This window comes from Manis javanica, chromosome 10 (genome assembly GCF_040802235.1).
Source record: "Manis javanica isolate MJ-LG chromosome 10, MJ_LKY, whole genome shotgun sequence".
Lineage (NCBI taxonomy): Eukaryota > Metazoa > Chordata > Mammalia > Pholidota > Manidae > Manis > Manis javanica.
Window position 1 is genome coordinate 923,941 of NC_133165.1, and position 25,368 is coordinate 949,308.

The window sequence follows — 25,368 nt, forward strand, 5'->3', positions numbered from 1 at the left end:
CATTCACGCTCCTGCTCAGGACCTAGTCACCCTGGCCCCCACCTCGCCCAGGGCCCCCTTGTTGATACCATCACACTGGAGGGTGGGTCTCAACAGGTGGACTTGGGGGACACAGACACTCACACCACAGCAGAGCCCAGAAAACCAGGGGTTGAGAACCTGGTCCTGTATCCTCGTCATCTTAGGGGCCTGGGCAGTGGGGAACCCCGACTCCGCACCAGGGGTTTGGGGTGCTGACTGATAGCGAGGAGACAAGCCTTGGGTCCAGGTAAGTTGGGTCTGGAATTGCGGTCCCCACGCGGACTTTCCCTGGCAGACGGTGTGACATACACTCCCTCCAGCTGAGAAATTCATAGAAAAAGGGGTCCTGGGCCAGCTGCAGCCCAGGTCCTCGGACCCTGTGCTTCAAGGGCTGACCCTCCTCCCAGGGTCCTGCCCACAGGGACACAGCCCACCACCAGGTGGAGTCAGGAGCAGGGGCTGCTGCGGGAAGCGACCCAGTGGGAAGGGTGCATGCCAAAGCGCACAGGGACACACAGGGGGACTCAGGACCCCAGAGAAAAGCAGTCCCCCCTGGGGGGGCGGGGCTTGTCGTGAAAACACCTTTGAAATTACAAAAAGAGCCAGTGGGTGCAGCTGATAAGAGAATTCATGAGCTGGGGGATGACACGGCAGTCAGGGACCCCCAAGTGGCCAAAAGCCAGCATGAATAATGGAGGCTGAGGGGCCCGACGGACCCCTACACAGGGCTGCCGACCTAGGCGTGCGCCACCCGCCCTTGCCGAGGCCGGTGTTCTGGAACCCGGCCACACCCGGGGTCCGCACGTCGTCCACAGCTGCTTCCACACCAAAACAAGGCTGTTGTAGCAGAGGCCCCCCGGCCCAGAGCCTCCCCTGCTCTGAGGAGCTCCAGAGGGACGAGGGACAGCAGAGGCGGTGCCGGGCACGGGAGGAGGTCATGGCCAGGTCCTCTGTGGACAGGAGCTTTCCAGAACCGATGAAGGACATGTGCCTCAGATTCCAAACTGGTGAGTCCCACCTGGACTCGCCAAGGCGGCCATGCCGGACCCCGTGGAGAGCCTCCTAGGGACAAGCAGAGAGGAAGGCAGGCGGCTTGGGGGATGGCAGGCTTCTCGTCCCAGAGTGGGAGGAGCAGCCACTGGCCAGGACTCAGCCCGGGCATGGTGTCAGGCACCGAGGCACCTCGGACAGGCTGGGGGCAAGACCACCACAACCTCGCTGCTGCGGGAAGAGCAGTCCGGGACCCGGAATCTACTGAGAAGGAAGACACACAAGACTTTACTAAGGAAAATGTTTGCAAAGGCATACAAGTCTGAAATAGTGGGACGCTGCCACATGGGTGGATGGGAAGGCTCAGTACAGCAGAGAGGGGGATTCTCCCCAAATCTGTGAACTCGGTGCAGTTTCCTCAGAGGTGTTCCTGGGCCCTTGGCAGGGTGACCCGAAGGTGTATCTGGATGAATGGGGGGCCCAGGGTAATAATGGGAGAGGCTTCCTTCACCAGACTTCAAGACTCACCAGCAAACTGGGCCCCAGGGGTAGACAGGGTAGAGCAGATGGCTGGACAAACATCCCCATCCCCTGGCTGGGTGGCCTGTGTCGGGAAACCCTTCAGGGCCAGGATGCCGGGAGGTCCCGGATCGGCAGGTGTCTGTATGACTGCAGCCAGCTTGCCTGGCTCGTAGGGGCTGGGGCTCAGTGTCCAAGTTTTTGGACAGCTGCTTGCAAACGCAGCCACCACAAGACACGGAATTATATCGAGTTGTAGTTAGTGTTGAAAACAGCTTTAGTTGAAGGAATGTAACTTGTAGCAGGAGAAGAAAAGTTGAACAAGGTCCTCACCAGATTTAACAACAGTTCGGGGGTGGCTGGGATGCAGTTTGGTGACCCCAGGTGGCTCCGGGTGCAGGAGCGGGGCCCAAGCCTCCAGAGGAGTCCCACAGGGCCAGGTGGGATTTACGGTAAAGCACCCAGAATTTTATGGCTATTTGTAAACCATGAGCTTCACATCGTTTATCTCAGCTGCAGCCGTCCATGAATAAACACAGACATTTCTACAGCCCCGTGTGACTCTCACACATAGCGAAAGCAGCAACTTGCAAAGGATGCGTCAAAGATGCCCAAATTTGTATGAATTAAAAAACACCTAGAGCCACGTGACATATGCATGTGTTTAATCTCAGAAGAGGGTCCACGGCTAACGATGCTATTTTCTATACTTTTCAGCATGTTTGAATATCTCATAATTTGCAACTTGGCTTTAAACAGACACAGGTCTCGGCTCCCGGGGTGCCCCCATGAGACGTCCCCACCCCCCACTGCTTAGGAATGTTTTGCTCTGGGATGGAGAGAAATGTTCTCTTGTGTTCCCGGCCATCAGACTGGAGAACTCCTGACTCCTCCTGCCTGGCCATCTGCAAGCTGCAGGGCCGAGGGCAGCCCCTGCCTGCCTCCAGGCAATCCAGGCATCGGGCAGGCAGCGCCAGCTCGGCTGCGTGGCCCCAGCCAAGCATCGATCCATCGTAATTGGGTCTTGGAAGAGGTTTAATATTTAACTGGGTTATATATTTAAACAGGACGAGTTGACCGGGGGATGGTGGGGACAGGCCTGGCAGGTGAGGTGGGTCCTAACCCCTGGAAGGAGAGCCTCAGACACACAGCCTACCTTCCAGGCAGACAGCAGGTGCTCATGAGGTCCCTCTAGGGGGTGATGTGGAGTTTCCTGCTGGGCCCAGGCTGGGACCACAGACAGCCTATCCAGCCCCTCCGTAGGGCCCTGTTTATGAGCATCAACCCTGTGCCAGGCAGGGCTAAGGGATAGGACTGCTTGGCAAACACCCCTGTGAGGCTGTAAGATGCTGCCTCCTTCAGGAAGCCTGCCAGGACTGGGCCAATCCCCATTATACATACTGTCCCCCCAGCATCCTCGTCAGCTGAAAGGGTCTTCATGAGGCTGAACTTGGTTCCAGTGGACAGAAGGCCTCTGAGGCCAGCACCCTGCTCAGTGCCTGTCCTTGGTGAGGGGCTTTTCCCCTCAGCTGGGGCTCCCCACTGACAGCACTGGGGACTGGCCAGGCACATGAGGCTGCCAGGAAGACCTAGCCCCACTGCTTCCCAGCCACCAGCAATCTTCGGGCAGTGCCAGGAAGGGCCTCGGGCCCCGTGACTCATGGGGTGGGGGTGCAGTGGGTGTCCCTGAGCTGAGCCCTGGGAGCTTCCCACACAGCTCCCCACTTGGCCATGCTGAGCCGGGTCTGCAGAACGTCAGCTCTGTGCCGGAGGAAGCCAGCAGAGCGGCCTGCCTCTCGTGATGTCTTGCAGAGCCCGGCGACCGGGAGAGACAGCCCCCACCCCAGGCCAGGACTGTGGCTGCATTCCCGGGGGGCTCGGGGCCTCCTGACGGGTCCAGGTCTGGGCCAGACCCGAGGGCATGACCCGGGTGAAGGAGAAAGAGGGCAGGGAGGGAGAGGTGGCAGCGGAGGCTGGATCCTCCCAGGGGAGCCAGCAGCCCCAACCCACCGCCCGCCGGGCACATGCGCAGACCAGGCCCAGCTTTTCTCTGGCCACTTGGGAGCAGATGTGGGCTTTGATCGGTCTGTCCGGCTTCCTGCTGAAGGGACCAGACACACGGGGGAGCAGGGTGGGCAGGGCTGCGTGGCCGCCAGGGAGAGGGCTGCAGAGGTGGAAGGGGCAGGACCTCAGTGCCTCGGCACTACCTTGCTCACTTCCCTGCCCCCTGCCCCCTGAGGTCTGTGCCTCATACTGACCGCTCACCCTCTTTCTGGGCTCTAACCTGCTCTGCAGGCCCCCAGCCATGGGGTCTTGCCTGGGGCTCCTCAGAGGCTGCAGGGACAATAGGCACGACGAGCAATCCCCCACCGCCAGGCCAGGTAGGTGAGAGAAAGGAGGGGGGACCAGGCTGCCCAGGATGGGGCCGTGACCCCCCCCCCACCCCGGGGAATGGTCTTGCTGTTTGCTCTGAGTGGCTAGGCACATAAGCGCCACCCAGCCAGCACTGAGCGAGTGGCTGCACGGACGGGGGCACGGATGCTGGCGTGCCTGGAAACCCCAGCAGGTGATGCCTTCAGGTAAGGGTTCCATGGGACCCCTGTCTGGGTTAACCCCCAAACGCAAGGGCTCTCCAGGGACCCCACCAGGGCTACTGGGATCAGACAGGAGAGGCGTGCAGGGGTCTCAGGGTCTGGCAGTGGTCACACGGGGGCCTCTCTGCTGTGGGATGGGGATGGCCTCCCTCACTCCAGCTGGTGGGTGGATATAGGTCTGAGGGCCCAGGGACCAGAACCATGTCTGCGTGTGTTTGGGGGGAGTTCTTGCTCTTTATAAGCAGCCCTGCCACGTCAGCCCAAGAGGGCCAGTCCCTGGCCATCAGACCTTGCCTGCCTCTGCACCCCTGGGCAGCCCGAGCAGTGCAGGGTGGCCACCGGCCTCAGGCTTCATGGCTCCAGGGACACAAGGGGCACTGGACGGAAATGCAGTGGGTGTCACGTGGGTGAGCGCTTGTGGGGCGGACCCCTGCGCTGCTCCCCTGAGGCCGGGGCCCCTGGTTGACGAAGCCCAGACTGCGGCTCTGTTCCAGGCCAGCAACTCGGGCCTGGGACAGGAGGATGCCTGGAGGGACACCGAGGTGCCCAGGGCCGGGTGTGTGTGAGGGTGGGGCTGGCAGTTGGCCCCTCCCCCAGCTCACCACAGGCCAGCCCCCATCACACAAGATCTGGGGAGCCTAGGTCCCTTCTGGGGGGAAGCCTCAGGGGCAGAGGTCAAAGGAAAGGCCTGGTGGAGCCACAGGTGCTGGGGGGCAGGGCCATTCCCGGAGGGGATCCTCCCCTGCCCAGCCCACTCAGGCCTCCCGGCCCCTCCTCGCCCGCCCCCACAGGATCCCTTCTACCAGGTCCTGCCTGGGGTTGGGTGGGCTACACAGGCCGAGAGGGGGCAAGACTGTTGAGGAGACAGGCAAGTTGGGGGTCGAAGGCCATTGAAAGTGACCTGGGAATGGCGATGCCCTCCCCGACGCAGAAGGAGATGAAGCAGAGCTCGAGTAGGAGCCCTGGCGGGCAGCCTCCCACACACAGTCACACCATCCCCTGTGCCCACCAGAAGGCCCCAGAACACCATCCGCCGCCACTGTCTGTGTCAGTCCCCTCGCCGGCCCCCTGGCATCAGGGTCAGCGCTGGGTGACCTCTCCCCCCTCCGGCCCGTGGGTCAGCCTCGGCTCTGCACCTGGGGTGTCTGGGACCCCAGCCCGCCTCCCTGCTGCGGGGAAGGAGCCTCTCCCTGCCCTGGGGGCCAAGAACATGAGGCCTGGGCTGGCCCTGGCTGAGGGCACACTGAGCACAGACTGACCCCTGTCCTCCCTGCCAGGGGCAGGGTCGGGGGGCCTCCCTCCTCGGGAGTCCTCAAGGGTTTGCTCCTAGTGCCCAATCTCACCTCTCTGGGCACTGCACAGGGTACCCCCGGCTGGCGGCTGCGGCTGGTAAGTGCACATCTCAGTCCACAAATTAGGGGCAAGGGCAACATAGCGCCTTCCGTAATGTCACGCAGCCGGGGCTCAGAGCAACAGAGATGCGTTCCCTCACGGGTTCACAGCGAGACGCCGCCATCACAGCGGGACAGTCACACTGTTTCCCGAGACTTCAGGGGGACCCCCCTCCCGCCTCTGCCACTCCTGGGAGCGCTAGGCAGGCCTGCACGTATAGGGTCCTCTTTTCTTATATAAGGACACTGTCATTTGATTCAGGGCCCCCCCAGTCCAGCATGAACTTGTCTTAAGTTCCTCCACTTAATGACATCTCCACGGTCCCAGTTACTGGCGTGGGGGCTGGGACGGGCACGAGTCTGCTCAGGGCCACCATGGGACCCACTGCAGGGCTGTCCATCAGCTAGTTCAGAAGCGAATCACAGGCCTTGGGCTCAAGGGCGGGACCAAACAAGGGCTCCAGGCTTCAGACCCAGAACCACCCGCCTGCCCGGCAGTGACCAGAGGGTGAGACCCTGGGTTTGGTGCAGCCCACACTCCTGCACCTGTGCTCAGCAGCCCTGAGATGCAGTCCACAAATGTGGGTTCAGGGGAAACTGGAGGGTGTGGCCTCCATGGACAAACCTGTGCTGTGCTGCTGTCATACCCGAAGCACCCAGGATTAGCCCCTGGGCTCTGCCCTCTGCCTCTTGGGGGTCTCAGCACCAATAAGGGGGTGATCACAGATGGAGAGGTTCACACCACTGTTCCCTCATGGTTCACACCAGAAAACTGACCTGACAGTCGTTTTTTCTAGCAAGACTGTCCCTCTGCATTCTGGCCATGAGAACAAGCTCCTACCCACTCTTCAAAACCCCATGAGATCTGCATACAATCATTCTTCAATAGATGTAAAGACCTTGGGGAAAATGCTGAGGGCAGAAAGCATGGTTTTTCCCTCTGCAGGCTGAAGCTGAGTGGGAGGGTGCAGGCAGTGTGGGTCCCCAGAACGAGGGTCTCGCTGGGCTGCCCGCCTGAGAGAGGGGAAGGGTGCTCCTGTAGTTGCCACAGGCATCGCAGGAAGGGGAGCTGCTCTCCTGCGGGACTGCTGCTCGGGGTCCTGGGCTAGGCCCCGAGCTCTGCCTGTGTCCCAAGGATCTGCAGGGACCCCAGCCTGGCCTCGGTGCCGGCTCCAGAACCCTCTCCCCCGAGGCCCTGCTTCATCCATCTCCACATCCTGGCCGTTCTGCGGGAGGCCCTGGAGGGGACTGTGAGGAGAGCCCCCACAGCCAGGGTGAGCCCCAGGCAGGGATGGAGCCCCAGGGACAGTCCCTGCTCGTCAGGGTCTGCAGCCTGGAGGCCAGCCCAGGCTGCCTGGCTCTCCGCAGAGGGGCATCCCGGGGACCGAGGCCCTGAGGGCATCCTCCATGCGCCCTGCGCACGCTGGCTGAGCCAGAGGTGCTGAGCGGAGGCAGGACTGCCTGCGTGGGTGCAGGGGCTCGGGCACTGGCAGCCGGGTTGCCAGGCAACCACAAGTGCGTCCTGCCGTCCGCACGCTGAGGGGTGGAGGAGCCCCAGGTTCCAATATTCGCACTTTGCCACTTGCGAAGGCACTGTCGCTCCCTGGAAGGGGCTGTGGGGTCCCAGGCCCCCCAGGTCTGCTATGGGGGGCTGATGAAGCTCTCTGAGTGGCTTAGGCTTGGGGGCTTCCTGCTGGGCCCAAATGAGACGGAGGCTGCCCACCCCTCCATCGGGCCAGAGTGAAGGAAGGGCCCAGCCAGGGGGCCAGCCCCTCCCTGCCTGCACGTGTGACGGCCAGGGCTCCCCCTGCATGGTGCCCTGAGGCCGGTTCTATGGGCCAGGGGGTGGGGGAGAAAGGACCGCAGCCTGAAAGAGCAGTGGGTGTCTCGGACTCAGGTGGGCACTGAGCACCCAGGGATGCCTCATGCTGAGGATGGGGGCAAACAGGGACCACGGGGGCCTGCAGCAGGTGTCTGCCCCTGCCGCCCTCAGCGTCCAGCCCACATGGGGGCTAGGTCCAGGCTGCACAAGCCCCAGCCCCTCCTCTGGGCCTGGGAGCTTGAATCAGGAAATGTTGGAGGGCACAGATGTCAGTGTTGGGGAGCCAGGCTTGGAGGGTCAGGGACACGATGTCCCCCTCGCTTCTGGGGCTCCTAGGTCAGGGCCTGGGATGGGTGATCCCCATGCTCCCCACAACCCTCAGTGGGGCTCAGGGGGCCGAGGGGGCCGCCTCTCTCTCCAATGGCCCTGGAGGCTTGCCCCCCCCCTTCTGGCTCAGGGACTCTGGGAATTGGGGCACCTGGACCCCAGGCCTTGGTCTCCTGGGGCCTGACAGCTGCAGCTGAGGGTGCCCCGTGAACTCAGGTCCCCTGGGAGGAGGGGCCCCACCCAGACTGTGGACCACAGCTTCACCCCAGCACATGGACCCCCCAACAGGGAGCGGAGCCCGGCAGACTCACGTACTTGAGTCAGGGGACTCATGTGGGATTCGTGAGAGTGGGGTGTGGGCTCAGTCTCCACCCAGGTGCCGGCGCTGATGGCGTCCTTCAGAACTGGGAGTGTCAGTGGAGAGAAGACCCCCAGCTGACTCCCCAGCCAGCCAGGACTCATGAAGTGTCCACGATGCTGCTGCCCTCCCGCGGCCCTTCCCTGGCTGAGTCCAGACCCACGAGCGGAGCCCACAGCCCCCCACCCAAGCTGTGTCAACTGCGGGCTGCCTCGGGGATTCATTTGGTCATATGAAAACGTCTAGTGAGCGTGCACTGGGCCTGCATGGGGACGTCTGGATGCCAGAGACCGGGCACTGTGGGGCCCAGCCTCCATGGGGCCCAGGAAGAGCTGTTGGGGGCCAGACGCTGAGACCCTGAGAGCGGGCCTCCCCGGGGGCCTTCAGAAGGAGGCAGGGCCAAGCTGCAGCACCCTGGGTGCTTGGCACATGCGGCTGTCCCATTGGGGGCAACCCCAGGGCTCTGCAAACCCTTCTGCACCTTGGTACCTCTGCCCTCTGGCCTTGCTGGGCCTGCCTATCGCTTGTGGGTGGAGGACTTGGGGTCTCCTCTCTGGACTGAGTCCCTAGGGCCATGTCCACCCAGGCCTTGAGGCCCAGGAGATTCAGAGCAGGCCCAGAACCTTCTGGAGTGTTCTGGGCTGAGGGGACAGACGGTGGGGCCCTGCGTGGGGCCAGCCTGGCTGTGGCCCTGCTAAACCCGGACTCTTGCCATTGATCTGGGGACAATTACCCCATGGCAAATCCCACTGGGTCCCTCATGCACCATTAAGGGGTTCACTGGGATGCTTCCAGTGGAGCTCAGGCCAGGACTTGGGGCACTCATCTTGGAAAGCGGGTGCTGCCTTTGGTGGAGGTGTGGGGTATAAGTCTGGTCCCCTCAAGTGGGGGTGTTCGGTCTTCCCGGGCGGCCAGAGGGCCAGACATCCCACTCAGCCGCAGGGTGCCAGCAGGGAGCAGGCCCAGTAGGGGTCCCCTGCCCCTGGCTCAGCTCCAGCCCCCTCACCCCCACTTCCCCTGCCCAGCGAGATTTCTCCAGCAAGATCAGGAAGCCCCGTCGTCATAGAAACGAACTGTGTTCCCAGAGTAAACCTCGGCCATCTGTGTCCCTCTCCGGCCAGGGCTGGAAGTGGGTGGGGACAGGCAGCCTCTCCTCTCCAGGCCTGTTAATGGGACAAATAGGTGGGGTCCCTGCTTGTACCCCCAGTCGAGCCAGCTTCCCGGGGCTCAGGAATCAAACCCTGAGAGCCTTCTGCACTGCCCGTGCCCCAGCCCCGTCGGCGGCTCCACACCAGGCCCCCACCCCCGGCTGGCCAGCAGACTTGCTGAGCCAGGGCCCATCCCAGCCTCAGGACAGGTACTAGCCACAGGCCACGGGGCCCGGGAGCCCCCAGAAGCGGGACAAAGGGGGGGACCTTCTCTGGAGCCCAGGAGGCACCTTGATGCAGGACTTCTGGCCTCCAGGCTGTAGGGGACAAGTTTCTGTGTGAAACCACCCGGCCTGTGGTCCCTTGTTACACAGCCTTTGGACACTAACACGCTACCTTAAATCGTGGTTATGGTAACCCTTAATGTGTGTGGTCTGAATAAATAAATATAGCTCTGAATCTTTTGCTGTTTTTATTGATCTGTCACATGGAAGGGAAGCACTGCAGCCTCATAACACTCGCCCCCCTTTCCAACCAGACGGGCCCCCCAGGGGCTCCCATCCTCCCCCAGGGCCCCACTGCCAGCCGTCAGGGCAGTGGGCAGTGCTCAGGTGCCCACGAGCGGGCCGGTCAGCTGGCCCTGGGGCAGTTGGGGCTCTGCAGACTGGCCGGGCAGGCAGATCTCCCAGCCCAGAAGCGCCAGACACCCACTAGCCCACTCCAGGGCAGAGCGCCCACCGGCCGCTGCCCATCTAGCCAGAGGGGGCCCCTGAGCGCAGTGGTCACCATGTTTCCTGGAGGGGGTGCTGGCTCACTGTGACGGGGACCACGGCTCCTGGCCCTGCAAGCGTGCAGGGCCCTCCGGTTGGTCAGGCCCATGTGCTCACTCGGTATGGAAGGCAGAGCCCTGCACAGCCCCAGGGGCCAGCTGGAGGGCGCAGGAGGGGCTGGGAGGCTCAGAGAGCTTCCTGGAGGAGGGGGTCCCAGGGCAGGTGCTGAGGATGGAGAGAGAGACAGGAGGAAGGGGTGAGGGCTCCAGGAGTGACAGCAGCCTCGGGGAGGCCCTGGAGGCAGAGTGACCTGGGACCTCAGCACCCCAGAGCTCAGACTGACCAGAGGAGCGACCGGGGGCTGTGGGCAGCCGGGCAGAGCTCACCAGGGAGGAAGGTCCAATAACTCTGGAGCAAATGGTGTTGGTTGGAATGAAGCGCCTGCTCCCTTATGGGGCAGACCTTTCTCTTCTCAGAAGCAAGATGGGCAGTAGTGCGAAGCACGGTCAGCTCTGGGGCAGGCCCGCCCTGTCCCGCTGGCTGCACTTCCGTGGGCAGCAGGTCAGTGCCTACGTGAAGCCATTCTGAGCTGCCCGGGGCCTGCGGGGGCCTTGCAAATGGGGGGCTGGGGGTGGAGGCTGTTTCCCCCACCCCAGCTGAGCCCACCCCACTCACCAGCCCCTGCCTGGTGGGGTCAGGGACGGTCCAACCCCCTGTGAACCCATGCCCAGCACAGTGCCTGCTGCACACAGGGCACTCTGTACAGTTTTACAAGACCACCCTGAATGGCTGGCAGGGGGGGCAGTGGTCAGCCTGTGCGGTGGGGAGGGGAGGCAGCCCCCAAAGGATTCTGTCCTCACACCTTTCAGGGGTCTGAAGACCAGCAGGCCAGACCTTCCCCATTGCCCAGCAATGCCCACCCTCCACACCTCACCCCACGCCTCCCCTTGGCCTCCAATGGCCTCAGGACCTGGTCCTGGGGCCTCCCTGACCCCATGGCCCCTGCAGGGTTGTTCTTGGGGTGTTGCAAGCCCACCCAGGCAGCTCCTGGGGTTCAGAGGATGGTGACTGAGCCCCACATCCTGGATCCCTGTCCCTCGCTGACCGAGGATGGTGCATTCGGTGGCATGGACCTCAGGATACCACCTCTCTCTCAGGGGCCCCTCCCAGCCTGGCCAGCCTGCCTGGGACAGAGAGGGGCCCTCTGCACCCAGGAGCTGACCTTACGCGTGAGGCCACCTCACACAGCCCACCTGAAGTCGGAGAAATCAAGGTGTGGGAAGGGGGTAGTGCAAACTGCCTGGCGCTGTGCCCCAACCTCTGCCCTCCAAGCAGCCAGCCAGGGGCACAAGGGAGGGTGCACCCGGGAGGGAGCAGGGTGAGGAGCCGAGGCCAGTGTGGCTCTGACGGGCAGAGGCAGCGGCTGCTCATGCCTGGGCAGCGGTGACCTTGCCCTCTCCCCTGAGCCCCTAACTGGCTGCCCGCCCCCTCTTGGAGACGCCCTGACTCCAAGTGCACCTGCTTCCACCAGCTAAGTGGCTCCACGTGGCGCCCGCTGCTCCCACGAGGACCACCCGGCCATACAGCCAAAGCCTCTTGCATCTATTTTTGGGGTCTTTTTGGGCTAAGTGCTGGGCAGAGCCCAGCCCTCTGCCACGGCCCGAGCGGCACATGCTTGGTCTATCTGTGCTCTCTCCAGGGCCATGGGCAGGTGAGGCCTCCCCACGCAGCTGCATGCCCAATGTCCCCTCCGATGCCCTTGGGCCGCCCTCCAAGGAGCACAGTCTCCCCTTTCTGCTGGCGGAACGTCATCTCAGAATGTCTGCATGGAGGTGCCCTCCCAGGATCCCAGCGGCAGAGCTGGTGCACCCCTTCCCGGGCAGTGTCTCCCCGCCTCAGCACCACTGGCATCGGGCAGACGATCCCTGGTGGGGGTTGAACTGGCCCTGGGGGTGCTGAGCAGCATCGCCAGCCGCTGTCCACCAGGAGCAGTGGGGGCCACAGAGACGCCTCCAGAGCTTGTGGTGTGTCCCCTGGGGGCCAAGTCACCCCCAGGTGGTAGCCACTTCTGCAGGGGTAGGATGAGGCGGTCTCTGGGGGCTGGGTGACCCCAGGAAGGGGATCTGAGGGGTCTGGGGACCCCCAGTCACCCTGCATGTACAGCAGGGAATGGTAGGTGCAGCCCAGCCTCAGTGGGTGTCACGGCTCCAGCCCCACCCTGGCCAGGATGCCACCCCCATGTCCAGAGCCTGTGATCCCACCACCAGCCAGCTGGGGCTATGGGAGGAAGAGGGGACTTCTCCATATAGAATCCAGGCTGAGGGCTGACCCCCTCCCCAGTTGGGCAAGCAGGCCTCAGCTCAGAGAGGGAAGGAATTTTCCAGAAGTCACACAGCACACAGGATGTGGGCGGACTTCAGGACAGCCCCGTGACCTTGATAGGCTGCCTCCAGAAAGGCAGGACGAGGTGGGGTAGGCGGCAGGAGGCAGATGGGTGGGGATGTGTTCCCACTGTCTTCCCCAGATGACCCTCAGGGCTCCTGAGCCTGCACGCCCTGGAGGGGCTGATTGCTGACAGACTGGGAGCCTCTTAACATCACAAGCCCCCATCCCTCCACTGGGAGGCCCGAGGTGGTGGGGCTGCAGGAGAACCAGGGGTGGGGACAATGGCTGCCCCCGCCGGGAGGGGCCGCAGGGGGAGGTGCCGGCCCTCAGGGGTGACCCTCGCCTCCTCTGCCCCAGCCCACAGCCCCCCTCCCTGGTCCACTGTCCTCCACCCGTTCAGCCACGGGAGGCTGCAGTTAGGGGCTGTCCCCAAGGCCACCTTTACTTCTGACACCAACTGTAAGCCCAGGAGTCCCCGAGACCACCTGAGGCTCAGTGATTCTCTGGAGGCACCCCAGGCTCAGTGGGGGCTATGACGCTCCTGGGGGGAGCAGTGGGCAGTGTCCAGACACGAAGGATGTCTTCTCCTGTGCCTGGCCCCCGTGTGTGGGGGCAGGTGGGCAGTACCAGCCGGGGCTCCCAGAGCCCAGTGTCCAGGCTTTTCCTGGGCATGCTTTGGAAGGGCTGTGGGGGGCCAGCGGGGGGCCCTGCACCCTCTCTGCACCCGTGCAGCTCAGGGTCCCGACTGGTCCTTCTGGAGGCTGCTCAGGGCTGGGACTGGAGGCTGGGGGGCAGCTCTAGCCCACGGCCACACTGGTCAGCCTGTCCCAGAGGAGCCAGTCGGTGCCTGTGACCTCAGCCTGGGTGAGCAGCGTCTCTGTGGCCTGTGGCTCTTGGCACTGGCGCCCACCTCCCCCGGGCCTGCCCTGGCGAGGGAGGCTTGGATGGGCTCTGGGTGCCAGTCTGGCACAGGGCTCCTTTACTCTGCCACTGGAAGGTTCCCAAGTCAGTTTTTAAGGACTGTGGCTTCTCCTGGCACAGAGCCAGAGCCACCCCCAGAAAGTGGGGTCATCCCCTGGGTGGGTTTACCCCCAGCCCCAGAGATGACCCAGGAAGAGTTTCTGTAGGGAAGGCTGGCCCCCCACCCACTGGGTTCACCTCCCGGGTGGCCCTCCTATCCTCAGGGCTGGGTGCCCCGGGGCCAGCCTGGGGTCTGAGGTCAGGAGATGCCCTGCCCTCGCCAAGCCTAGTGTCCTCACCTGGGAACTGGCTGGGAGGTCGTGCAGTCCCATCCCGCCCATGGCAGGCCATGAGAGTACCCACCCCGAATGGGGCGTGAAGGTTCTGAGAGGCTCTCCAGAAACACCCCAGTGGGGAGGGGGCCCAGGTGTAGAGGGCTGCGGCCGCAGCAGCTGGGCTGGGTGGGGGCCCCCCTCAGCCGGAGCGTCTGCAGACTTGTCACGTCGGCCTGTTCCCTTCCCTGCTCAGGCAGATGCACAATCTCTCCTAAATCCTGTATTTAATTTTGTTCTCTGGGAAACTGCAGGAGGTTTTGGAGATAAAGCTGAGCTGATAAATTGAGGATCTGGCTGTTCTTACAGAAATTCTTGGACTGGGAGGTGGTGGGAGGCTGGGATGCCCGAGTCACCCAGCCTGGCTCAGGAGCCCCCTCAGTGCACCCCGGGGGCCCCAGCAGGCCTGAAGGGCATCTATGGTGTGCTGGGCCAGCAGGACCCCAGGGGTGACAGCCATGAAAGGCACGAAGGTGCATGGACCCCTGAGGTCAGGCCCCAGGGGACCCCTGAGGCCGTGTGAGAGGGTCAATTGCAAGAGCCTGGGGGGCTGAAGTGCGCCGCTCAGCCTCCCCGAGCCTCTGCCGAGTTGTGCCTCTGCAGGTCTGTCCCGGGATGTGGTGGTCCCTGCCACAGTGGGCTGCCCTGCCCTGGGCATGCCCCACTTAGCCAACACCCCCACCTTCTGGAACATTCTCCTCCCATCCCGCAAGCAAGCATGCTCTGGCCAGTGTGCAGTGGAGTAGGACCGCCACCTCTCTCACTGGGGAACACGATACCTAGGTCCACGTGACCCAGGATGGCATTTGGTCTGTCAGCCTTGAAACCCACTGGCTCATGTTCATCCGGGGCGTCGGAAACCCTCCCGGGGAGAGCAGTTTCTGTCCGGTTTTCTAGGTCTTGTTGCGTCGGTCTTTTTAGCAGAAGATGGTGTTTGGCCAGGCTTCCCTGCCCTGAACACGGGCAGGCGATGGCTCCAACCCAAGGGAGGTCTCCATCTTGGGCACATGCGAGCTGCATGCCCAGTGTGGGATCCAGGGCCCTGGCCCTGGGCTCTCCCCGTGCCTCCAGAGCCTCTGACCTCTGCCTTGCACACTCCTCAAGCGGCATTCTTGCATCTCCTTAGCTGGCCTGAGTCCCTTTTACTCTCAGCAAAGGCCTGTGGGTGCTGGGGTGTGCACTTGGGACAGCAGGAGGATGATTCAGTATGGAGACTGTGTGAAGCAATCAGGGCAGGCTTCCTGGAGGAGGGGTGAGCTACCAGGAAGTAGGGCTGAGGGCGTCCCAGGATGGGGCGGGCATGAGTGTGAATGGCCAGTGTGGCTGTGGGTGTGATGAAGCCTGATGACAGGTCCCAGCTGAGCCTCAGTCAGGCAGGATGGGCCAGGTTTTGGTGTAGAAACAGACATGTGGTCGCCTCCGTGGCTCCCCAGGTCCCCATGGGCTGTCCAAGGCCCTGCCCCATGCCATCCTCATTTGGGGACATGGAGTGTCGCGAGTCACCTGGCAGGTGCCCTGACAGAATGCCTGGCAGGGGTAGGGCAGATGCAGCCCAGCACTGACTCTGGAATGCTCTACCTTGAGAGACTCAAGTCACTGGGGCCCCTCTCCCACGTTTTCAGCCACAGTGGGCACACAGCCTTACCTGGCTCCTAGCCTGCTGGGGCCCTGTGCCAGGGGCGGAGGCCATGGCCTGCTGCTGAGCACAGGGTGTGGGGCCACTTGGGGCCTGGGTCCAGCTGAGATAAGAAAACCCATTGTTCTGGCTCTTGAGGGCCATGCTAGGTCCTGGGCCAAGCGGGGGTCAGGTGCCCCCATCAGGAGCATGGAACCACAGGTGCCCCAGATCTCAGGGCCTGCCTGCTGGCCCTACTAACAAATGACTCCAGGCACAGAGCATGGCAGTGGCTGTGGGGCACCCCCCCCCCGAGCCCCGTGGAGCCTATGGGCCCGAGGCAGCTCCTTTCTGAAGTGCCCGCACCAAGGTCTCCTTAAACCCCCAATGCTGGCAGGGACATGCTCCGCAGGAGCCAGGAGCCCATTGGCAGATGGGGCCCGAGCCCCAGGCATTGGCTAGGAGGCACCTGGCAGGGACGGTGGCTGCTCCACCAGCTGCTTGGCGCCCCTGACCCCCCTGCTGCTCTGTGGGGCAGGTGGCCAGGCCCCTGGATGGCACGTGGAGGGCTGGCCCCAGGCCAGAAGCGTGCAGTGCCGGCCAGCCCTGCCCGTGCTGGGTCTCCAGCTTCCGTCACGCTCCCCCCTTGCAGGGCACACAGTGGCGGGTGGTCCTCAGGTTCTTGTTGTTTCTGAGACAACAAGAGGGGCCGGCTTGAGGGCCCTCCCTGTGTCGCCACGTTTTCACTTCCCTGATTCAGTTAGTTGTGGCCTGAGATAGTTGGAGTGGCGTCTGGGTCATGACAGAACAACATACCCCCAGGACCTGAACATGGTGCTCAGAGGAGCTGGGTGCCACGCCCCAAGGGCCCTCTCACTGTGGCCCACGCCCCTCACTGGGTGAGAGGTGCGCCGTGGTCCGTCCAAGCGGAATGGCCTTGGCTGCAGACAGGATGAGACCCTGACGTGCTGGCGCCTGGATGAACCGAGAAGACACAGTGCTCAGCGGGAGAGGCCGGACACGAGAAGCCACGGGTTGTGTGATTCCATTCATGTGAAAGGTCCAGAGCAGGTAAATTCATGACAGAATGTGAACTGGCGGATGCCAGGGGCTGGGAGGGGGACAGGGGTGACTACTAATGGGCACAGGACCTGCCCTTGGGATGGCGAGAAAGTCCTGATGCGACATCGGGGTGGCGGCTGTACGGCCTATGCACGTACTAAAGGGCAAAACTGGCAAACCCCATACGCGTGAGACTCCGCCGTAGCAGGGCAGTGGCCACAGCAAACGTCCCAGGCTGGCACCTCTCGGTCCCTCCCTCTCACAGAGGCATCCCAGCTGCCCGCTTACAGGTGACACCCCACCCGGGCCGCCTCCCTGCCCCCCAGTTCCCCTGCTCTGCAGATGGAGGGCTCATCCGGGCCTCCTTCCTCAGGCCCTGCCATCTCTGCTCCACCTCACAGGGCAGAACTTCCCTTGCAAAGCCGCTTTGTATTTATTCACCGTTAGCGGGAACCAGGCGGGCCCTCCGTGCCGTCAGTGGAGGCTGACACACTTCTCACTCTATTTTGGAGTTTTGTAGCTTCTTCTGAAACCGTGGAGTGTGGATGCATGTGCAGTCGGTTCTGGGGGCCGGGGCTCCACGGGGTGGTGAAGGCCCAGGGCCCACGTCCGGCTCCCAGCTGCTCAGGACACTTCCTGCCTCCTCGCCAGCCCTTTCCTGGGTGGGCACCAGGATCAGGATCAGGATCCAGTCCTGAGGCCCCACCTCCCACCCACGGCCCTGGGGCACAGGAGAGCTGAGCAGGAGCATCCCGAGCCTCCGTCAGACCCAGCCGGCCCGCCATCCTCACGCCCTGTCTCCTCGGCCGCCCTGACGCACTGCCATCCCTGCCGGGCCTGGCACCGCCCCAGGGAAGGGGGCCTCCTCAGCCGCCGCCTCCACAGCCCTAGGGGTGGCCCACTACGTCTGGACTGTGTGTCCTCCTGGTCCGGGTCCTGACAGAGGGAGGAAGTGTGGGGCTCGAACAGAACCCCGCCCCTAGGGCCGTCTGAGCAGCGAGCCTCCTGTAGCCGCTGGCTGCCAGAGGTGCGCTGCCGGGGGCCTGGCTCCAAGCCCATAGCAGGGGATGCTGTGTTTGAAGGCCCAGCCACGGGCGCAGAGGGCCCGAGTTGGGGAGCCCGGGCCTGCCTGCCCTGGGAGGGGCTTCCCAGGAACGCTGTGCAATGTGTCAGGGCAGCCGGTGGCCTGCGTGCAAATTCTGCCATCTCCCACCTGTGCTGCCTCTGTGACCCAGTGTCTCCCTCTGTTCAAAGGGAGAGAAATCACACAGGGCTGCGAGAGAGCCAGGAGCCTAGGGGCGGCTGTCCTTATGCCGCCGTCCCTGCCCTCTGCCACCTCAGTTTACCCTGAAAGGTCAGGGTCTGGGCTGCAGGCTGGGCAAGGGCTCACAACAGGGGCCAAACCCAGAGGGAGGAGCACGCAGGGGTGTCCCCCACAGTGGCCCTGGCAGGGGGAGGGCCTGTCCCTAGCAGTCGCCCCAGACTCAAGTTTGCTTTTGCAAATGCACTTTGGGAACAAGTAACCCCAGGCTCCCACCCCCACTCAGCCACCCCTCTGCCCTCTGACATGCCCCCACTCACCCCTCAGTCACCAGCCACCTGCCCGGATTCACACCCAGAGACCCTGTGAGGTGGGGGGCTGTGTGGGGCGGGAATGGGGGCACTGGTCAGCCCGGTGCTGGGTCAGCCACCTTCACTTGGGCTGTGCCCACAGCAGCCGCCATGGTGGCCGGTGAGACCCTACTGCCCAGAAGGGTCCTCACAGGGACCACCTGCTCGGCCACACGAGAGGCAGGGCCAAATTCCGACCGAGGAGTCTCCCCAGGGCACTTCCTCCCGTGAACTCAGGAAGTGTGGGCGTGTGCCACTGTCAGGATGGCAAGCACAGCCTGGGTGACATGTGGTCAAGTCTGGCTGGACCACCTTGCTACAGCCCCCACCCGGGCACCACGTCCTCTCAGGGGCCCACCCACCACACCCCAGGGTCATCCAGGGTCATGGGGCTTGGCTCCAGCCTGTGTGTTCCAGGAGGTTCTTGGGGAACAGATCCTGTGCACCTATGCCTTGCTCTGGCCAAGGTGAAAAGCAGGCTCTAATTAAAAGGGGGGGGGGAGCCGGTGGTCTGCCCGATGACTGCCCCTTAATGGGCCCTGTATGTCCACTGCCATCTTGGGAAACCGAGGCACAGAGGTCCCCTGGCCTCCTGAATCCGAGGATGGGCTCTGGCTCAGCCTGGTTCCGGAAGTCTCAGCTGCTGTCCCCAAACCATCTATGAAGCACCTACTGTGTGCGGGGGTGTGGTGTCAATGCTGGGTCCCACGGCCGCTGCTGTCAGCACACTGAGGGGTACCAGTGCTAAAGGCCAGGGCCGGGGATGTCCTGCTAAAGAGACCTGGAGGGTCCCACGGGGGCGACCAGGGCACGGTGCCGGCAAGAACCCAGAGCCGCAGCGCCCCTGGGCCATGAGGCATTTTATGGCCAATGGCGCCCTCTTCTTGCCACGTTGGGTATCGACCCAGGCGCTGGGGATGCGGGAGGAGATGCACCCGGGGAACCAGGCTGGCTGGCTTCCTGTGCAGGGCAGGGCCACCAGCCCTCCTCCCGACGGGGGCAGATTTGGGTGTCTGACCCCAGGTACTCACCAGAGGCTGAATTCAACTCCCCATCAAAGACTCTTGCACCCCAGCGTGCCTAGGGGCAGAGCCAAGCAGGAGTCCCCGGGCCTGGCCTGGGGCCGCCTTCCCAGGTGCAGTTCAGGGCGGCTGCCAGACGTGTGCCAGGGCGGGTGTGGCCGGGGCCTACCTGGCCCTTTAAGAGAGCCGCTGCTGGGGTGGGGGCGTTCCCTGTTGCCTAGCAACAGGAGGGCGTGGCGTGTACCTGTCGCTGGGAGACGAGGAGCGCCTAGGCTCCTGGGGACACGGTGTCTGTAACTGCGCCGCGGACCACGCCGAGGGGCCCTCCTCCCTGCGGCGGCACCATGGCGCAGACGGACGCGCTCCTGACCAAGCAGCCCGCCCCGCAGACGGTGCCGGCGTGCGAGCTGCCTCGCAAGCTGTACGACGTAGCCCGCAACACGGGCGCCAATACGTCCTCCGGCCTGGCCACCGCCGGCTTCCGCACGGCCAAGTACCTGGTGGACGAGTGGTTCCAGAACTGCTACGCCCGCTACCACCAGGCCTTCGCCGACCGCGACCAGTCGGAGCGGCAGCGGCACGAGAGCCAGCAGCTGGCGGCCGAGACGGAGGCGCTGGCGCGGTGCACGCAAGAGGACTCCACCAGGAGGGTGGGCGAGCGCCTGCAGGACACGCACTGCTGGAAGTCGGAGCTGCAGCGGCAGGTGGACGAGCTGGTCGCCGAGACTGACCTGCTGCTGGCCCAGAAGCAGCGGCTGCAGTGTGCGCTGGACGCCACGGCCGCGCCTTTCTCCATTGCCACTGACAACCTGCAGTGCCGCGAACGCCGCCAGCACCCCGACCTCGTGCGGGACCACGTGGAGATGGAGCTGCTCCAGGTTCCACCCCTTCCGTTTCCAGAAACGGCACACCCCGCCTCCCGTACCTTCAGGGGGCCGGGCCAGGGCCAAGCCGGGCAGGGCCCCGCGGTTCACACCTTGGTGTCCGTCACCACGTGGCTACACAGAGGCTCTGGGAGCCCACACCCCTCTACCCATGCAGGGACACACAGGCACACGTAGAGCACGTGCCCAGGCCCACTCCTGGCACAGAGAAGCAGGCTGGCTGTAGGTCGGGGGTACCCAGGGGGGCCCTTGCTGGGGGCAGGCTCAGGGCTCAGGGCCCTTCCTGCCGCCTGGTCCTCCCGGTGGGTGCTGGGGGAGCTGTGGCTGTCCGCTGGCCCCAAGCCCACCACCATCAGGGCTTGCCTTGGAGGAGAGGGGCCCAAGCCACGGCAGGATTCACGCCTGGACATGGGCTGGGGACACCTGCCCGGGTATGAGACAGCAGAGGCCACTGAGGCAGGGAGGGGCCTGGCTAGGCCCCCTTGTGCCCTGACACCCCTCTACACCCCCCCAAGGATGGGGAGGAACCTCACTTGAGCCCTGGGAGCAGCTGCCTGAGGTCTGGGATGGGTGCTGTCTGGCGGCTCCTCTTGGTCATGTCCTGGTGGCGCTTACACCTGCTGGGAGGCCCCTCGGGTCACTCCAGGTCATGCAGACTAAGCCCGACCCTGAGCTCCTGGAGGCTAAGCCCACCTTAGGCCGATGCCTGTGGCGGAAATCCAGACACAGGCCAGTGTGGGCATGGACGGGATGGGGACAGAGCCCCTCTCATCCCACAAGGAACCCTCCCCACCCCTTCCAGGAAAGAGACAGGGTCAGCAAGAGGCCACCCAGGCAGAGGTCAGGTGCTGGCCAGGCCCCCAGCTCCCCTGGGCACCTCTCCAAATCTCAGTTCCTCTGGGTTTTAAGGGGCTGCCTGGGTTCGCACAGCCCAGCCATCATGACATCCTCGCTAAGGATGGGGGTCCCCTCCCCTAGGAAGCTGAGCTCATCCGGAACATTCAAGAGCTCCTGAAAAGGACCATCATGCAGGCTGTGAACCAGATCCGGTGGGTCTGCGTGGCCTCAGGACTCTCCTCAGAACGACCCCGGCCCCCCACCCCTCCCCTGGCTCTGGGCAGGAAGTCGGAGCAACCCAGCCCTGAGGCCCGGAGAGATGGGGGCTTGTCCCAGATCACTGCCAAACGGGGGCCCCAGGTGGGGGGTGGCAGATTCCTGCAGGGTCCGGGGCCTGGGTGTCCAGATCCCAGGGCTGGGGGGAGCTGCTCCTGGACGCTGCTGGCCAGGGCGGCCAAGTGGCCCCACACTGGGCAGTTGAGGCAGCCTCACTCCCATCTGGGAACCGGAGGTGTGCTCGGTGCTGAGGGGCTCTCACCGGCGCAGTGCTCCCCTCCACACAAACACAGGCCCTGCCCGCCCCCAGGCTGAACCGGGGGCACAAGGAGACCTGCGAGATGGACTGGTCTGACAAGGTGGAGGCGTATGCCATCGACGAGACCTGCGCCGGCTACCACAACCAGAGCGCCCAGGTGCGGGTCTACCCGCACTCCACCAGGCTCCAGGAGAGGTGGGCGCCCGGCCCCAGCCGCCCCAGGGGCCCTCCGGAGCTCCCTGGCTCCTGCCTGCACCCTCGCTTTCCCACAGCCTGCCAGCCCCCCCGGCCCCCGAGGTTCTAGTGCAGGTGACCCTGGTACAGGTCTTCTGGTCCCGGGGTGGACAGGCGAGCAAGACCCCTGCCCGCATGCCCAGCACCACACAGTTCGCCAGAGGAGCCGGCGGCTGCGCAGAGTGGGGGCGGTGGGGACAGGACGCTGACCTGCAGGGGGCGTGCGACCACCGTCTATCGCAGAGCAGCCTGGGTGGGCCGAGGGGGCGGGGCGAGGAGTCACAGGGGACTCAGCGGCGCGAGACCGAGCTGGGGATGCAGGGTCGCGCTGGGTGCGGGGTTTGCGGGGAGGCGCTGGGGCTGGGAGAAGTTCTGGTCTGTTCTGGGGGGCAGAGGTCACAGGGCGCAGGCGGCGCGGGAAGGGCCAGGTGGGCGGGAGCCGTTGGCAAGCATCCGCACCGACCGCGCCGCCCGTGCTGCCCGCGCGCTCCCGGCCCAGCGCCTCCACGCCCGAGACGTGGGCCAAGTTCACCCAGGAAAACCTGCACCGCGCCGAGCGCGAGCGCCTGGCCTCGGTCAACCTGAGGGAGCTCATCGACTGCATCTTGCGGGACACTGCTGAGGACCTGCGGCTGCAGCGCGACGCCGTGAACCTGGCCTTTGAGCGCCGCTGCGAGGAGCTGGAGGACACGCTCCACAAGCTGGAGCAACACCTGCACAAGGTGGGCCCGCCCCTCCCGCCTGGGCCACGCCCACGCCGCGCCACGGTCTGGGCGCCCTTAACCACGGAGAGAGACCAGGCAGGCCCCTTGTGGCCAGTTGCGCCCCTGGGCACTACCTGGTCACGACCTGGACTGGCCCCTGCGCCGTGCCCGTCTGGAGGGACCCCAGAAGCAGGGCAACCCCCTTCCGCCCTCCCCCTGCCCTCCCTAAGCTGGCGAGAAGCCGGGTGACCTTGGCGGGGTCCACAGGCTTTGCCTGCTGAGTGACTGACAGGAGGCACCGCCGGGTGCGAGCAGGAAGGCGGCCCGGGCCTGGCAGCGCTCTGACCCTGGGCTCTCGGGGCGGCCTTTGCTTCCTCCGAGCGACTGATCCTTGGGCAGGGCTGGGGGCCTGGTCCCACCTAAGTGCCCTGGTGCCCCGTGAGGGCCGAGGTGGCGCTGCACCTCCTCCTGCCTCCATGGCCGCCAGAGACTGGGCACAGAGCTCGGGGGAGGCCCACCCCGAACGCTGGGGTGGGGCGGGGCACACGCGGGCACCCACGCACCGCCCTGTGTGCAGACGCTGCGGGAGATCGCGGACCAGGAGCGCAACGTCGCGGCGCTGAAGCAGGCCATCACGGACAAGGAGGCGCCTCTCAAGGTGGCCCAGACCCGTCTGTACCAGCGCTCCCACCGGCCCAACGTGGAGCTCTGCCGGGACAACGCCCAGTTCAGGTGCCCTGGGGTTGGCGGGGCCACCGCCCCCTCGTACGCCCGCTTCGGCGCCTCCCTCGACTCTGGGGCCCCCGTGAACCCCGCGCCCACCCACGCACAGCCCTGCACACGAGGGAAGACCGGGCCTCCCCCCACACACCTGCACGTCTCCCTCCCGCCCGGCACTTAGGTGTCAGGGCCCCCAGCGCACCACCGCCATTGCTGGTCGCGGCCACACGGTGTCGCTGTGGGGCGCGGGCCTGCAGTCCTGCGGACACAGGCTCCCCTGGGTCGGCTGGTGGAGGTCCCCGCTCAGGCCCAGCGCGGTGCCCTTCGGGCTCTCCTCCGGCCCTTCAGGGTTCCACCGGGGGGCACGGCGGGCCCTCCCCAGCGGGCCTTAGGCCGTCCCTAGGCCACCTGGGGCACCCTGGCCCTGCCGGCCCCTCCCCATACTGCTGGCCGGCTTCCCTGCGGCCCCCACCAGGGTCCCAGCCGCCCTCCCAGCCCTGAGGCCCGGCCCACTCGTCTCCCCGACCCCTCAGGCTGGTGAGTGAGGTGGAGGAGCTGAACTTGTCCCTGGCTGCCCTGAGGGAGAAACTTCTAGAAGCTGAGCAATCGCTGCGCAACCTGGAGGACACACGCATGAGCCTGGAGAAGGACATCGCCGTGAAGACCAACAGCCTGTTCATCGACCGTCAGAAGTGCATGGCCCACCGCACCCGCTACTCTTCCGTCCTGCAGCTGGCTGGCTACCAGTAACCCCCCCCCCCCAATAAAGCCCATTAGCTTCCTGCCCGGCATGTGCTTCAGGGTGGAGCCCTGGGCAGTCGTGGGAGGGGAGGGGTCACAGCTCTGTGCGGGCAGCTCCCCCTGCCTGGAGCACCCGTTACCCACGGGGGCGTCAGCCAAGGACGTGGCGCCCCCGCCCTGCTCACTGCTGACCGGGCTGCCGGCCCCCAGGCATGGACAGGTTTCTCCACACACCCGGGCCACCCGCGGGAAGCTTCAGAGGGGGCGCAAAAGGCACCCCGCCTGCCACCCAGTGGCCATTAAAGCCCTGGCCTTCCCTCTGTGCTTCGGGGACACTGTGTCACGAGGCAGCGGCTTTGCCCTGAGAGGCTTCCCTCCGGCACCTTGGGCATCCACGCAGCGTCCCAGAGCCCCTTGAGGGTGCCAGGCAGGGCCTGGGGCAGCAACTGCCCAGGACACCCCCAGGGCCCCTTCCTACCACCCCCGCATGGGACCTGGGCTGAGGGACTCCACCCCCAGCCCCCCTGGCTGCCTCGGGGGGCCTGGCCCCCTCCTCAGCCAGTGGGTGAGTCCGGCTGTGGTGGGGGTGGGTGGAAGCCAGCACGGTCTGCCTGCACGGTCCCACACCACCTGGCACACTGTGTTCACAGCTCTGGGCCTGGCTGCATCCCCGCGGGCACAGCACCGGGGGCCCCTGCCAGGAGGCCCTTCAGTGGAGGGACGGGTGGGGGTGAGGCCCTGGCTGTGCCCCCCGCCCTTCAGAAGAGCTCCCTGCTGCTGTCAGCTCACTGGCAGCAGCCAGTTCACCAACAGGGCTCTGAAGGGCCCATGAGAATGCTGGGGGATAACAGCCCCCCTGCACTGCATGCACACCTGCCGCTCAGCCCCCGTTATCAAGCACCAGCAGTGTCCCCATCGTCTTCCCAGCCCCCCCACCACAGTGGTAGCGGCTGATGGGGAGCTGAGTGCAGCACATTGCAAAGCTCATTATCTCTAAAGCATGGCTGGTGGCACCAGGCCGGGAGTGGGGGTGGGCAGCAGGCTCTGTCCCCGGGAGGTGCCGGCCGGGTGCTCGCTGACTGTCATGTCGCACGGCGCCCTGGGGGGCTCACAGGGGCAAATGATCTGGCCTCGGAGCTGAAGGAGGCTCCTGGTCACACGGCGAATTCCCGAGGCTGCGTCTCTCTGGGGGGCTTGGAGAGAGACCACTATGTGCACCCCCAGGCTGGCCAGCTGCCACCAGCAGTGAGACCCCATTGGACCCAGCCAGACGTCATTAAAGCACACCACACGTTCAGGCCCCGTAGCCACCGAGATAGGTCTCATTACCACACGTGGGGGCCCTGAGCCCATGCTGCCCCACCCCCAGGACAGATCTGAGGACCCCCGCTGCCCAGCCAGCTTCCCTGAGTCCTGACCCTGCTCTTCCTGGCCAGGCCCTGGAGGAGGGTCAGCTGTGGACCAGAGGAGGGTGCTTCTCCCCTGGGGGGCGGCCCACAGGTGCTGTGGCAACGGGTGACCTGACCGGGTGGGCCCGCGGGAGGTGAGGACACACACGTGCTGGGGCTAGGGATGGAAGGCTCTAGAGGGACCTGCGCAGAGTGCCACCCCCTCACCACCTTCCTGCCACGCCAGGCTGCCTTGGCTTCCATGCAAACGCCCCCGTGTCTTTGTGCGTAGGGCATCCCCGCCAGGCCACGCGGTCACTGTCACTGTCAGCGATGATGCCAGTGTGCCTGGCTGCAGAGCCATCGCCAGTCCCCGGGACTGCCCACCTAGACGAGCT

General features: G+C 64.8%; 1 protein-coding gene and 1 long non-coding RNA gene across 3 annotated transcripts; one reads left to right on the top strand and one right to left on the bottom strand.

Annotated features, from left to right (window-relative positions):
• Window positions 1–9,644: 9,644 nt before the first annotated feature.
• On the bottom strand, window positions 9,645–19,557 carry LOC140843915 (uncharacterized). The gene is made up of 3 exons (XR_012121822.1): window positions 19,425–19,557; window positions 16,736–16,952; window positions 9,645–10,165 (listed from the first exon to the last, which is right to left on the bottom strand). It is a non-coding gene; the product is annotated as an uncharacterized lncRNA (long non-coding RNA).
• TEKT4 (tektin 4) lies at window positions 19,122–23,599 on the top strand. Of its 2 annotated transcripts, none has more exons than XM_017647048.3 (6): window positions 19,122–19,805; window positions 20,790–20,860; window positions 21,235–21,378; window positions 21,917–22,139; window positions 22,699–22,853; window positions 23,375–23,599. In XM_017647048.3, exons 1-6 carry the CDS (start codon window positions 19,272–19,274, stop codon window positions 23,589–23,591), a joined length of 1,344 nt encoding a protein of 447 aa, XP_017502537.2. In that variant the 5' UTR covers window positions 19,122–19,271; the 3' UTR covers window positions 23,592–23,599. The 2 variants fall into 2 exon arrangements, with proteins under 2 accessions (XP_017502537.2, XP_073070518.1); XM_073214417.1 differs by lacking the exon at window positions 19,122–19,805 and adding an exon at window positions 19,865–20,033.
• The last annotated feature ends 1,769 nt before the right edge of the window (window positions 23,600–25,368 follow it).

Coding starts and splice junctions, on each gene's coding strand:
- TEKT4 (XM_017647048.3), top strand. CDS start 19,272: ATGGCGCAGACGGACGCGCTCCTGACCAAGCAGCCCGCCCCGCAGACG. Junction 20,861..21,234: donor CAGGCTGTGAACCAGATCCG/GTGGGTCTGCGT, acceptor GCCCGCCCCCAG/GCTGAACCGGGGGCACAAGG. Junction 21,379..21,916: donor TCCACCAGGCTCCAGGAGAG/GTGGGCGCCCGG, acceptor CTCCCGGCCCAG/CGCCTCCACGCCCGAGACGT.